General features: G+C 40.7%; 1 protein-coding gene and 1 long non-coding RNA gene across 4 annotated transcripts; one reads left to right on the top strand and one right to left on the bottom strand.

Moving 5' to 3' along the window:
- Positions 1 to 549: 549 nt before the first annotated feature.
- LOC137137406 (uncharacterized) lies at positions 550 to 11,135 on the bottom strand. Of its 2 annotated transcripts, none has more exons than XR_010915716.1 (3): positions 10,406 to 11,135; positions 9,817 to 9,967; positions 550 to 1,875 (listed from the first exon to the last, which is right to left on the bottom strand). It is a non-coding gene; the product is annotated as an uncharacterized lncRNA (long non-coding RNA). The 2 variants fall into 2 exon arrangements; XR_010915717.1 differs by having other exon boundaries at positions 9,846 to 9,967; positions 10,406 to 11,133.
- LOC137137405 (DNA damage-inducible transcript 4-like protein) lies at positions 5,248 to 7,688 on the top strand. Of its 2 annotated transcripts, XM_067523634.1 has the most exons (3): positions 5,248 to 5,401; positions 5,632 to 5,765; positions 6,232 to 7,688. In XM_067523634.1, the coding sequence occupies exons 2-3, from the start codon at positions 5,675 to 5,677 to the stop codon at positions 6,720 to 6,722; spliced, it is 582 nt and encodes a 193-aa protein (XP_067379735.1). In that variant the 5' UTR covers positions 5,248 to 5,401; positions 5,632 to 5,674; the 3' UTR covers positions 6,723 to 7,688. The 2 variants fall into 2 exon arrangements, with proteins under 2 accessions (XP_067379735.1, XP_067379734.1); XM_067523633.1 differs by lacking the exons at positions 5,248 to 5,401; positions 5,632 to 5,765 and adding an exon at positions 5,773 to 6,147.
- Positions 11,136 to 12,593: the final 1,458 nt, after the last annotated feature.

The raw sequence follows: 12,593 nt of genomic DNA, 5'->3' as shown, positions 1-12,593 counted from the left end.
AACTAATAAAGTTTGAAGAGTCTTGCTTTGGGAAGTCAGCTTGCTTTGTTTCTGTAAAACAAAAATTATTTACTTGAGCAAACGACCAGAAGTTTATTTGTTCTACTCATTATGTTAGGTGGAAAGACCTCAAGTAAGAAACCAGCTCAGATCAGCTAGGTTACAAAAACATTAGTGTTGAAAGTTCCAGGTCCCTCTTATTGGGTATCATATGAAATATTCTCATATTTAAATTTTTTTTTTGTGTGTTCCCATTACATATTTTTAGCAGCATGTTTGTAAAAGGTTCCTAGATTTTTGATTGTCAGTGTTAAACCATTACCGACATATTATCTCTTGACATTTTCTCAGCATTGTTACACATTCCTTTCCTGAACAGTTTTAGAAACAGTTAGCAATATGAAGAATGTTATCGCATATCACGTGTGTAAAGTCCTTCAGAAATGAAGGACTTTACACAAGCATTGTGTGGGAGAACACACCATAATTTGCATCATACCAACATTCTTTTTCACAACCCGTCACACAAACCAATTAACTAAAATAACATTCTAAAATAAAACCATAATGTTTTAATGGTGTTTGAAGGAGTATTTGAACTTCGAACCATATCCACCTTATATACTCAGAAAACATGTACACAGTTCTGGCAAAGCATTTAAGGATAAATAATAGTATCAGTGATCAGATGACAGTCGAAGCTGATCAGTGCTATATTTACCTGCTGAAATGTTCCTGACCATCACCAGTTTGCTCTCTGATCCAATAGAGCGGTTGCACTGCGCTTCTCTAAGGCCACAGCCCATAATAGTTTTTAATAGTTTTCAGGATGGCACGTCATTGAGTCAGAGATACTGTTCGCAAATGCCACCAAATGTTGCACATCACGTTCTTTTCCAGCCACAGTTTAAGGTCTTCCAGCAGACTTCTTAGCTCAAAAACATTTGCTGTGTGATGTAAAACCGAGTTTCCATATAAGACCACCTTCATAATGTCAGCAATTAAAACAAGTATTTCATTAAATATTCAGATCTCAGGTGGGTCATATTTCACATACACAGGTGAGGTCCTGTGTAGTATAAATCCCCAGTGCTTCAATCAAGCCCCTGTGCTTAATAATTCACTGGGCTCAGGTTCGCACAAATGAAATAGAATTCTCTTTATTTTACTTTTGAGCAACAACTCAACGAAATCTAAACGAGGTCACTTCTGCACTTTTGAGCTGTTTGTGACATCGTAACCATAGCAACTACTGTGGCGGGCAGTCAAACCTGGAAAACCCCACTGTTCCAACTCCAGTGCTATCAACAAAGTTAGCCTGTTATCATGTTATGGTTTAACGGCTTTGGTCCAAACATCGCAGCTCATTAACTGCTTATGACCTGTGCATATGCAGACACACAAACACACACACCGGTGTCCTATTATACATTTACCATTAGCTGAGACTAAACTAATTTATTCAAACCTGAGCTTTATAAATAAATATTGCACTGAGTTAAAGTTTAAAAGAAGCCTTTGAGTGATGGAACGGTCACGTAGCAACTTAAAAGAGTGGGAAAAATGTGAACATGTGGAAAATACATTTGACCTCATTACCCAGCAGTAGTTAGATAACTGCAAATGAAATGACTTAGTACAAAGTAAATCTGCAATGCCACAACACAGCCATTTCTTGCAGATATTCAGGTGGGATTTTGTGACAGGCCTTCTGCAGACCCTCCCAAAGGTCTGCTCTGCTGGTTGGGCCATGTTCCCGAGTTCTCTGGTCCAGCTTCTCCCACACCAGCTCCAATGGAATTCAGATCTGGTCAACTGAGCTGGCCAAGCCTTTACAGAGAGTATCCCACAGCTACTTTCTTCTCCAGATCATTCCTAGACAACCAGGAAGAATATTTGGGGTCATTTTTTGAAATTATTTGTGCCAATGGAGGTTTAACCAGTCATCAAATCCAAAGGTTTTTTCTTACTATTTCAACCAGCACTGTGAATGTGTAATAGATGAGACCAATAGGCTTATTGCAAATATATAGAACATTAAAATAATGTTTTTAAACAATGTTTCCTCTTTGACAGAACTTGCAGGGAATCTTACCATAAGTTGTGGGAATGTTCCTTCCTAACATTTTTTTCATGAGTTGTAGATTTGTCTAAATTTAAACCACAGTATAAGTTTAACAAAGTTGTAATTAACAAAGCTTGGATATTTGCATTAGGTTAAGTAGAAACTGTTTCTTTTGGATTCCACTAGCAATGTGTTCTAACTGATCTGAGCTGAGAGGAAATGTTTCTCGGTGAAACTCCTGTGTTTGTCCAGTAAACCGAGTTCAATGGTTCCAAGTGGCCTTTGGTCCTTCCTGTTGCTTCATGCTGCTCACTTATGCCAAATCTGCACCACTTTGTCAACTGCCAGTGACATACTGGAATGCCAAAGTCCAATTATTCCCACTCCCATTAAAAATGCACTTTTATAGGTCACTGAAGGCAATGTGATGCCAACTGATGTCTACAGGGGCCTGGTCCTGAGAGTCTGGGAGAAGAAAAACATGTATATTATAACAGAAAGTTTGGCATAAAGGATACTGGGGGGGGGGGGAGTGTGACGTCTTAGAGAAATGTCAGCTGTTTGCAAGACGAGCAGAGCTCAGCAAATGCAACCAGCTATCTTCTGTGGTAGAGGGGTGCAACTCAGCAAAAAGGCTCCCGTTGTTAAATTTCACGGGGGAGGGCACTGGGTGCAGCGAGCAGCACGTTTTCCAGCTAAAGGCCGTGCTGCCTGACATACCAGGTGTCTTTATGGGGGATAAGGGGAGCTTCGTGCGGACTGCGATGGATTAGTGCGCTGAAATACAACACACTTTATCTTTTGCCTCATTCAGAGACAGAGGAGTTGGCACATGAAGCAAATTCAAAAGCAGATTTTGGTTGACTCGCCTTACCCACACGGAGGCAAGGTCACGGCCTTGGCTTTGCTTTTTCGCTCCATCTTTTACTGTTAGGGGGGAAGAGAAATATTGATTTAACATTTATTTAACAAGTGAAATGACACTGAGATTAGAAGTCTTTGTTAAGCCCATGTGCCAGGACCTCCCAAAGCTAAGTACATAAAAAGGAAAACTAATCATTTAGAGGAAAGGGAAACATATTAGGTCCCCTCCAGTTTTAGCTGCATGAGGGTTTTCTTAGTTAACTCTGACGAAGGCATGAGAACAGTAAGAAAAGAAGACATTGTTCATAAAATTTCATCAAATGAGCTTGAATTGGATTTTTTTTAAAAAGTTGTTATTTATTTATGCATTTATTAATTATTATTTAATTGGTTCCCGAATAACTCTTGCCACTTGTAGGCATTGGACATGCATGGAGCCCTTACTTTGATTATGAGCGCGTGCATGTGTCTGCTGCAGACGTTACAGTAAGTGGTGCACGACTTCACTCAGTCTGCACAGATGACCTACATTGTTGCCCAGTATAAAACACTAAACAACAGGGCCATACAGGGCCAGTGTCTACTTAATATTTCACTTATTAAAAAATATTATTATTAAATATTGTTCACTTCACTTGATTCTGCCAGTATTTTCAGTCTTACTAGGTTGACCTGGATTCTATTCCTGCTTGTAATGTTTTTGAGATTGGGGGAGGGGGGGTGTATAGGGTATATGGTATGAAACGTACAGTATATTCCACATACACATGCATACAAATGTGTTTAAAGCACTGTCCAGTAGAACTGACAAACTGCTGTACGAGACTGAATATTAGCCTGGAAATATTAGCCTCTGCTAACATTCCTGCGTTTTACATACGTTTTATAAAAGCCCTACTTTTCTAGCACTTTACACAGTATATGGCCGCACCCACAAAAGCAGTAACACAAGCTAAAGCATGTGACTTTTTTTCTGAGGCATATCTAGTTCTCCCCATGTGACGGACTGCGCACACACACACACACACACACACACAGACACACAAACGCTCTCATCATCTACTGGATTCCATTACCCTTTAGCCAGCAGAGCTGCTGGGGATAAGAGGGCAAGATCCAGTTACTGTGAGGAAATCTCTGTTGAGACAGTGTATGGTGAGGGATAAACTGCTGATGAGCTGAACAACTGTGCTCAGTGTTTTACCTGCCAAATGTACACAAGCATACACATACAAATACAGTAAGATTAGACATTTTGACTCGGTCAAAATGGTCAAGGGGCTTCCTCCTTTCTCATGTGGAGGACCAGCCATAAAGCTTGGAATAGAAAACAGATGTCTGTTTTGTTTAATTTTATACATTCATCTGGGGGAAAACGTTATGTTTTTCATCCCCGTGGGAGGTAAAGGTCACTTAGAATAGATTTGATCCACTGATGTCCTGTTTTTGAGTATTTTTCTCATATGGCATCCACTAATATAAGCTAACGCTTCATGTTATTGCAGGCCCCTCTTGTGGATGAGATGTGGAGGTTAAGCCAAGAAACGCAGCATAAATTAATGTTTCTGCATTTTATCTCATGTCTGGTACTTTGTTCGAATGTGTTGCAATATTGTCTTTTCAGCAATCCTTAGTTTGAAATTGAATTAACAAATCATTGTGTGTGTGTGTGTGTGTGTGTGTGTGTGTGTGTGTGTGTGTGTGTGTGTGTGAGAGAGAGAGAGAGAGAGAGAATTTAGGCATCTAAGTGGGCTCAAACATCTTTTGAAGGTCTCTGCCTATAACAAACATCTATGAATGTATATAGAAAAGATTTATAATTTCAACAAAGATAAAAGAAGATTTCTTAGCAGTAAACTGTTAAAAAAATGTTCAAATGTAGCTGAAATGGTTAACATGTTGTTTGGCCCTCATCTTTTAAGGTCAAAAGTTTGGCGTATTCAATGAGATATGAGATATGAGAAGTTAACAATTTTGAATTTTGCATCTGAACATTAGTTAGTGGATTAGTTGTGCTTCCTTTAAAACTAGCGATGGTTTTGTGTTTAAAAAGTAGATAAACTTGATGACAGCTTGATGGTGTATATTGTAAAAGTTGTTATGTGGATTTATCATCGCCACATCCCTGATTATTAGAGTTGATAGAAATCTCGTAGCGAGCACATTATCCTGCCCACGTAAAGGTAGCAACACAACTGTTCAAAACAATGATTGGTTACATTTTACAGCCTATTTCGTAACCAATCAGGAATGAGCAGCGTTTTGATTGGTCAAGCCCTCTGGTCATCTGAGTGCAGAAATGTATAAATAAGCCTCAGAAGTTCGCCTGCTGAATTATTGTGTGTTTGTTTTTGTGTTTGTGTGGGTGTGTGTACGCGCGCGAGTGGGTGTGGGTGAGAAAACGGTGCACGCGCTTTCGGCTCATCGCCAAGAGAAACTGTCTGAACTAAGTTGGTTTGCAGCAAATATAAGGTAAGTTATTAATCTTCAGAATAAAATGTCATGTGATGAGCAGCTATAGTAGGTGGGTTTTTAGGGGAGGGGAGGGGGCGGGTACCACGCGTGGTTAATTGCTACATTTTGATACTTTGACGCGTTTAACGTCCTGACGCAGCGAGTGCAACGAGCCACTTTGTCTGCTATTGAGCTTTAAACGCTGACGCCGCTTCGCCCTTCCACTTATTTCTTGCTTCATTTTGCAGACAGTGTCAGCAGCCCGTACCTGGAGAAATTCAGGCTGTCGCCATGGTTGCCACAAGCACATTAAAGACCAAAAGTGGCGAGTGTATTTCGGAGCTGGTCGAGCGAAAATACGAGCAGGCTTGCATCGAGAAAGGTGAGCATGCTGGCTGTTTCTGTGGGCTTTTTGTTCAAATGGCTAAGCTGCTAGCTGCTGGACACTTCCAGTTGTTGTGCTTGTTTGTCCCTGTGTGGTGCATGGCTGCAGCAGTGGGGAGGAGGAGGAGGAGGAGGAGGAGCGGGGTGTAGGGAGAGTGAAGTCAACACAGGATGAAGTCATCCCTTTACCCTGTCTGCACAACAGCCACCTGACTGTAACAGGAGATCTGGCAGCATCTCTTTCTGCACAAAGCTAAACTATTGTGCTGGAAAATGTGTAAAGATAATGGTTGACTTTGCTGCTGTGGTAGTGGGGACACACATGCACACATTGCAACCAGAAGAGATGCAAAACCAGATGAATTGTGCAATTGCAGATGGTCAGAAATGGAAAAGCATTAAAAAATGGCTAATTCGTTGCATTTGGCATGTTTGTGTGAACATGTTTATCATTGTTTTCTCAGAACTGGATTTCTGGGATCACTGCTTGGCTGAGCCCCAGAGGAACGCAGATGTCACTGAGGACAGAACCTGTCAACAGCTGGCCAAGATGTTTGAAAACTGTCTCTCACGAGCCAAGAAGACGACGCTGCACTGCTCCTCGGTGCTGGTACCGGAGAAGTTGACCCGCAGAATAGCCCGCGAAGTCGTGCGGCTCGCATCCTGCGAGCCCTGTGGCCTACGTGGCTGCGTCCTCTACGTCCACCTGGAGCTGGACAAGGGCTGCAAGCGGCTGGAGCGCATCGTGTACGATGCCACCGTGGTGCCCACATTCGAGCTGACTCTGGTGTTCAAGCAGGACGGCAGCGCCTGGCCCAGCCTGCGGGACTTTCTCTTCATGGGAACCTGCTTTGCCCCAGCTTTCAGACACGTACTTAAACTGAGTCCAGGTTTCCGTCTGGTCAAGAAAAAGCTGTACTCCTCCTCGGCTGGCACCGTGGTGGAGGAGTGCTGAACTATGAGAGGGATTAGAGTGGGATAATGAGTTTCCTGTGGGTCAATGCACTTCTGCCCAAATGTAAATGACACTTGGTCTGGTCCCCACTTTTATACAGTGTTTTTGTACAGCAGGTCAACTGTTAGTAGCCAGTCAGTTCAGTTTAGAACTTGGGATTTTAAAGGTAAAAGCTTATGCATACATGAGCCGGACAGCTCTGGGTTTGGCTTTGCATTGTTTCTAAAAGTGCATTTGTATCAGCTAAATTGTAATATGGAGGGTGTTTTCTACTAAGGGCATTAGTTTTGCTCTTTGTACACTTTGCAGATGATGAATGTAAAACATTGTTCGCATCAACGTGTTTGAGAAGGACATACTGTGGGTACACGTTTGTTAAAGACACTAGCCACTTTGTTAAAGCATCTGTGTTGTTTCCAGAAACATTGAATGTGTTCAGCAGCAGTAAACACACCAAGGCTTTAATGGGAGACTTGTACTTAGTCTTTTGGGGCCATATGTAGCTATATGCATAATGCTGTATTTTAGGGCTCTGGGTGTTTTTAAAATGGAATGATGATGCTGCTGTTGCGGTGCGGGCTTCTCACACTAAGGGGAATGTGTGGCGCCTTAAATGTCAGAAGTGTACTTTTTTTTTTTTTTCACTCTTATCACAGCTGTGTGTGTTTACTGTAAATGTTTTATTGCATTTTTATTTTTATAAGCCCTCATCCAGACACCCCTTTACAATGCAAATCATAGATTATTAAACTGGTGGCTCATCTAAATGTAAAAACTTATGTTTTGTTGTCCTCCAACTGGAATGTGCAAAAAAATTACTGGAGGTCCAGTAAGTAATTTGTAAATTTTAGTGAATTGTGCAATTTTTCTAACTTTTTTTTTTTTTTTTTTAATTCTTGTTAAACATCTTGTTGACAGAAACTAGGTCTTGTCTATTGGACAATAAAAATATGAAGCCTTATGTTACATTTGTACTTGATTCTGTCTTTGCCATTTGTGTCTAAGTAACTTTGTTTGTCCGGGAGCCTCCGAACATTACTGTGCATATTCTGAATCCATGACCAAGCGGGAGTGGGCAGGCAACAGTGGCACAATGCAGGCTTTTTAGAGAGGACAATGGACACTGCGTGTTGCCAACAAGAATGTGATCCCAGCTATGTGTGAATTTATGCATAGTGGTGACTGGAACAACAGAAGTCAGTAAAAACCACCTGCATCACAAGGTTGCACATCTGGTACAGTCATAGGACATAACTGCAAATGTTATTGATTTGAGGCTGATCTTTAATCCTTGTGATTTTTCACCTACTTGGCTTGCTATATTTTATTTTTGGCAAGTCTTAAAACTTGCCCAATATATTATTGATCCCAGCTGCTCCAAGCATTTCATTGTCGGCTCAAGACTCCACAGCAGCTTGTATACACGCAATGCTGTAGCTTCTGGTAAAAGTTTAGCAGCTGATTGTTGGACAACCTGACAGAGACTGTTCCATTTCTCTCACTGGTCATAATGGAGGCATCTCTGCAGTGAATTTGACGGCGAGTGTGTGTCAGATGCGTCCAGTACTTTTGACACTTGTGTGGGACATTTGCAGCAGAGGCATTTAAGCTAAACACTGATGCCTCAGGTTCAGCTTTTCATTTTAAACCAAGAGCCACTGACGACGATACACCAAATGCTGATTACATAAAACAGTGATATGGTCACTCATATGATCTTATGTGCTTAAACATATGAAGAGACTCATGTGATTACAGGAGCTTAATGACTGTAGCACATGATCTTCTGCAAGCTGCATTACTGCCATTTTGACAGAACAAAGCACGAGTGATCAGTCATTTCACATTCCAGCTTCACCTGATTGTTTTGTCTCAATGTTCTCAAACAATTTTTTTTAAAGGTTTATAGAGTAGTGTTGACACTGTGGAAAGTAAAGCACCTATGTGTGCTCATAGGTGGACTTGTTTTCCATCGGACAGAGCCATAGTAGCGGTGTCTCCTTTCAGTTTATGCTAAGCCAAACTTTTCAATGCGGAGGCCCCACATATATTATTAACTCCTGGCTGAGGAACCTCTCCTGCAAGAAGTCTTTAGAAAACCTATTGACAAACCCACTGACAATACTAAGGCAAAAAGTAGACAATAGGCAACGTAGGTGGACATTGCAAATATGGTTTAAATGTTTTTTCTCTTAAAATAAATCGTATTAAATAATAGTATTAATAGTATCTTAATCTTCCAACGTCCACTACATGCATAACTTTAAAAAGGTAATTATATGTTTATAATTGTAATACATCATGTGTCACTTTCACATCTGACTCGCCCAGATTCATTCCCAACAAAGTTATCGAACAGCCTGTTCAAAAGATAATCTTCAGAGATGACAATAACAAGGAGTTCTGCGGGTGGTGTGGTTCTCTCAGTATCAGGAAGTCCGTCCAAAATCCTTGGAACCTCCTATATCTGGTTAGAAAAACTGTGAATGACAGTACTGAGGAGGACTGGTGCTATTTGAAAGGCAAAAGTCGGTCGCACCAAATATATTTTGTTTGACTTTAGTGAAATAAACTGATCACTAAAACATCATCCCTTCACTTTCCCTGCTTTAAACATTTCCACCGTATTAATATGCAGTATGTGCAGTAGATACATTGATGGTCACCCTATGCAAAGCTTTCTGCCAACTGCTGAATTTCATGTAGGCTAATACTCTGTCAAGAGGCCCCTTCAAATGTGACATTTACTGTATATTACATGTTTGGTTTAAGCTGTATGACTAATGAAAGGTGGAGGCAGCTAAGGCTTCCACTGAGGGACACGCCAACATGGAAAAGTACTGAAGGCCTTTACACGACTCTACAACCAAAAGAATCTGAGCTGCACTGTACTGGTTTGGCAGCTCATTGAACTGAAGCACAGGCATCTGTTAGTGGTACTTGAGCTCCTCTGTGTCGACATGATTCATCTCAGCCCCACATTGTGTGGGTTTCGGTGACAGTGCCACTCTGTGAAACTGGCCCAAGGCTTGGTCACAGCTGCAGAATCGATCGCGCTGATCGGACTGATCACCCACGCCTGCAAAGCACATACCGTGGAATTGACAGCCTGCAGATGTTTACCGGTTTCGAGTCGCTTCTCCATTCCCACAAGGCGTCCGGGTCACCGGATAGGCCTGTTTGTTCCCCGGGGATGTGCCGGGCTTCAGTCCATGTTCCCTCCTGACTGACTGAACTACCACTTTCTGAGAAGACAGAAATCTGATGAACTTGGCTTGAGGGCAGATGTGTATCACGTTGGGACTGGAATTATTTTATTATACAAAATGTTTATCTGTCTCCTGAGTGTATCATAAGCAACACAGATTATATATCTTTACTTTGTGTTAATCTACAAGACATTTATCTGTCAGTCTTATCACACTTGTTTGATTTGTGTATCCAACTTTTAAATATCTATGTTGTATTATCTAGTCCAATGAAAGTAAATGGATTTACACTTATACCCTTATTTAGTCATTCACTGTTCCCACTTGGCACTAGGAAGGTAGGAACCAGATTTAGAACAGTCTATTGCCATGTCAAATAAGTTACTGACAAATAAGACAGCAATTCTTACAATAACACAGGGCCAGAAACCGTTTTCTGGGATGCACGTGCTGCCTGAAAGGCTGTGATCTTACCTGTGCAGATGGGTTCATTAAAAATATCACAGATTGACTTTTTCTTTGTAACAAATCAAAATCCCAAACAGCTGAGAATGAGATCTCCACCCACCGAAGGCTGGACTCGTTAAATGGTTGGTAAACACGATCTTGCTGTTTGCTCTTTAGTGACGTGAGGATTTCTGGGTACTGGAATTCCTATAGTTCAAACCCTTGGCTGTTGCTGCCATTGGAGCTGGCAACATGTAAATGTTACTAAGGGAAATTTTAAATCTACTTTGCATTTCTAAGCAGCCCTTTAACAGCAAAACACTGAGGGCAATCTGAGCGCTGCAAACAGGCCGAGAGACACTAACTGTACTGTCAACAAGTATCATATTGAACTCAACTGGGGAACACTAGCAAATTGTGAAACCAGCCTCAAAGGGCCGATAATATGGTACATGATTGTTGTTATTTTACTGCTCGGGGGACTGTAGGTGGATAGAAATGTCACATGAGCCTTGGTCCATGTCACTGGGTGCAAATGGTAGCATGTCCTACTAGACATGTGCCATGTCCAGAAATATAGCAATGCATGATGCATTACAACACAGACAAATAGCCCTGCAATAACATAACATCACCCAATATGTTAAATTATTGTTGATAACTGACCAGCAGTGATTGTAAATCATATGTTTTACATTGGCAGCATGTATTAAAGGACAAACTGACGGGATTGTATTGAAATGCAATGTTGTTCCTGTTTATCAGATTATTTTATGTATTTACATCAGGACGATGTGTTCAGTCACCTCAACACTATAAATGATGCTTCGTGAGTTGACAAACAGCTCGATATTTGAAAGACCACCTATTGCCTAAATACAATTTCATGCTGTTTATGAGCCCATGATTTAAAACTGATATCTGCCTGTGTTTCCACATACGTACCTTGAGACTCCGGCATGTTTTGACGTCAAGTTTTGCTTTTAATTATGTAATGTTGACCCTTTGTTAACCTGATCAGATGATGTCAACATGAGTAACATCCATCAATAGCAAGTGGATAAAGATTCTAAATTAACCATTACGACTGCTGCTGTTTAATGAAACAAAATAGCCCTAAAAGACACATGATGCACATGTTTAACTGCAGCGTATTCCTAAAATAAAATACAGATATTTTAAGATGTTGCTATGCTGTTTGCTGCACTGTGGATGGAGTGTTATTTAAGTGTCACTACAGTGTTTATCTGGCTGGACTGTGACCTTGGTAAGACGCTGCCTGTGGAAGGCTTGGAGCCGACAGCTCGTTCATAACTAGTGGATGTCTCTGGCATCTAACAAGTGGGCCTTGGCTCACTTTTGACCTTTTATGGGGAGCTGGCTAGAAGTAGGTCATTGGCCGAGTGCAATCACCTTCGTGTCAATGATAATAATCTCTTGCATTACTAAAATTGCTTCAATAGGATGCATTGGAAATCTGAAAGTAAAGCTTTGATGCTTTGATGTTGGTTATGGAAATCTTTATAGGTGTGCAAGAATCCTGTGGATTCCCTGAGTCATTGTTAACAGAGACCCAGTGTATGTAGCTACTGTTCTGAGCCATTAATGTAATTTTCTTTTATTAATTTTTCAAGCTTAAATAAAACTTGCACAACCCAGATAAGCTTCTCCTATGGAAGCACAATATATTGTGAAATATATTGTATAATGTATATATATATAAATATAATATATATAATATATATTGTGTATGTAGCTACTGTTCTGAGCCATTAATGTAATTTTCTTTTATTAATTTTTCAAGCTTAAATAAAACTTGCACAACCCAGATAAGCTTCTCCTATGGAAGCACAATATATTGTGAAAATACTGTATTAAGTGTATGTGCCAAGACAAATCTCTAAGGGAAATATAAACTGGGAAGCCATATTGCCATTTATTGCTCAACTGCTCAACTTCTTAAGATCGTGCCATTTATCAGAGTAGAAGTAGAAAGTCTTCTTATTCGTGTTGCTCTAATTTAACATTTCTCCCTTGTTATTCAAATCATCTGGTGGAATAATGGAATCACCAGGCAGTGTATTACACAGATGAAATGACAGTAAACTGTGCTATGTGTTCCAGATTCCCGTTCCTGGGATGCTTTGAGTCATTTGTGAACGGTTCTGGCACAGAAGTCAAACCAGCTGCCTTTCATAATGTCCATCATAGATTT

This window comes from Channa argus, chromosome 12, assembly GCF_033026475.1.
Source record: "Channa argus isolate prfri chromosome 12, Channa argus male v1.0, whole genome shotgun sequence".
In the NCBI taxonomy this organism is placed as follows: domain Eukaryota; kingdom Metazoa; phylum Chordata; class Actinopteri; order Anabantiformes; family Channidae; genus Channa; species Channa argus.
The sequence above is the reverse complement of the archived record's forward strand: the minus strand, read 5'-3'. Positions and strand labels throughout refer to the sequence as shown.

Bases quoted from the DNA above. Each gene is read 5' to 3' on its own strand.
- LOC137137405 (XM_067523633.1), top strand. From the start codon at position 6,054: ATGGTTGACTTTGCTGCTGTGGTAGTGGGGACACACATGCACACATTG. The intron at 6,148-6,231 runs GTCAGAAATGGA...TTGTTTTCTCAG, and splicing joins GAATTGTGCAATTGCAGATG to AACTGGATTTCTGGGATCAC.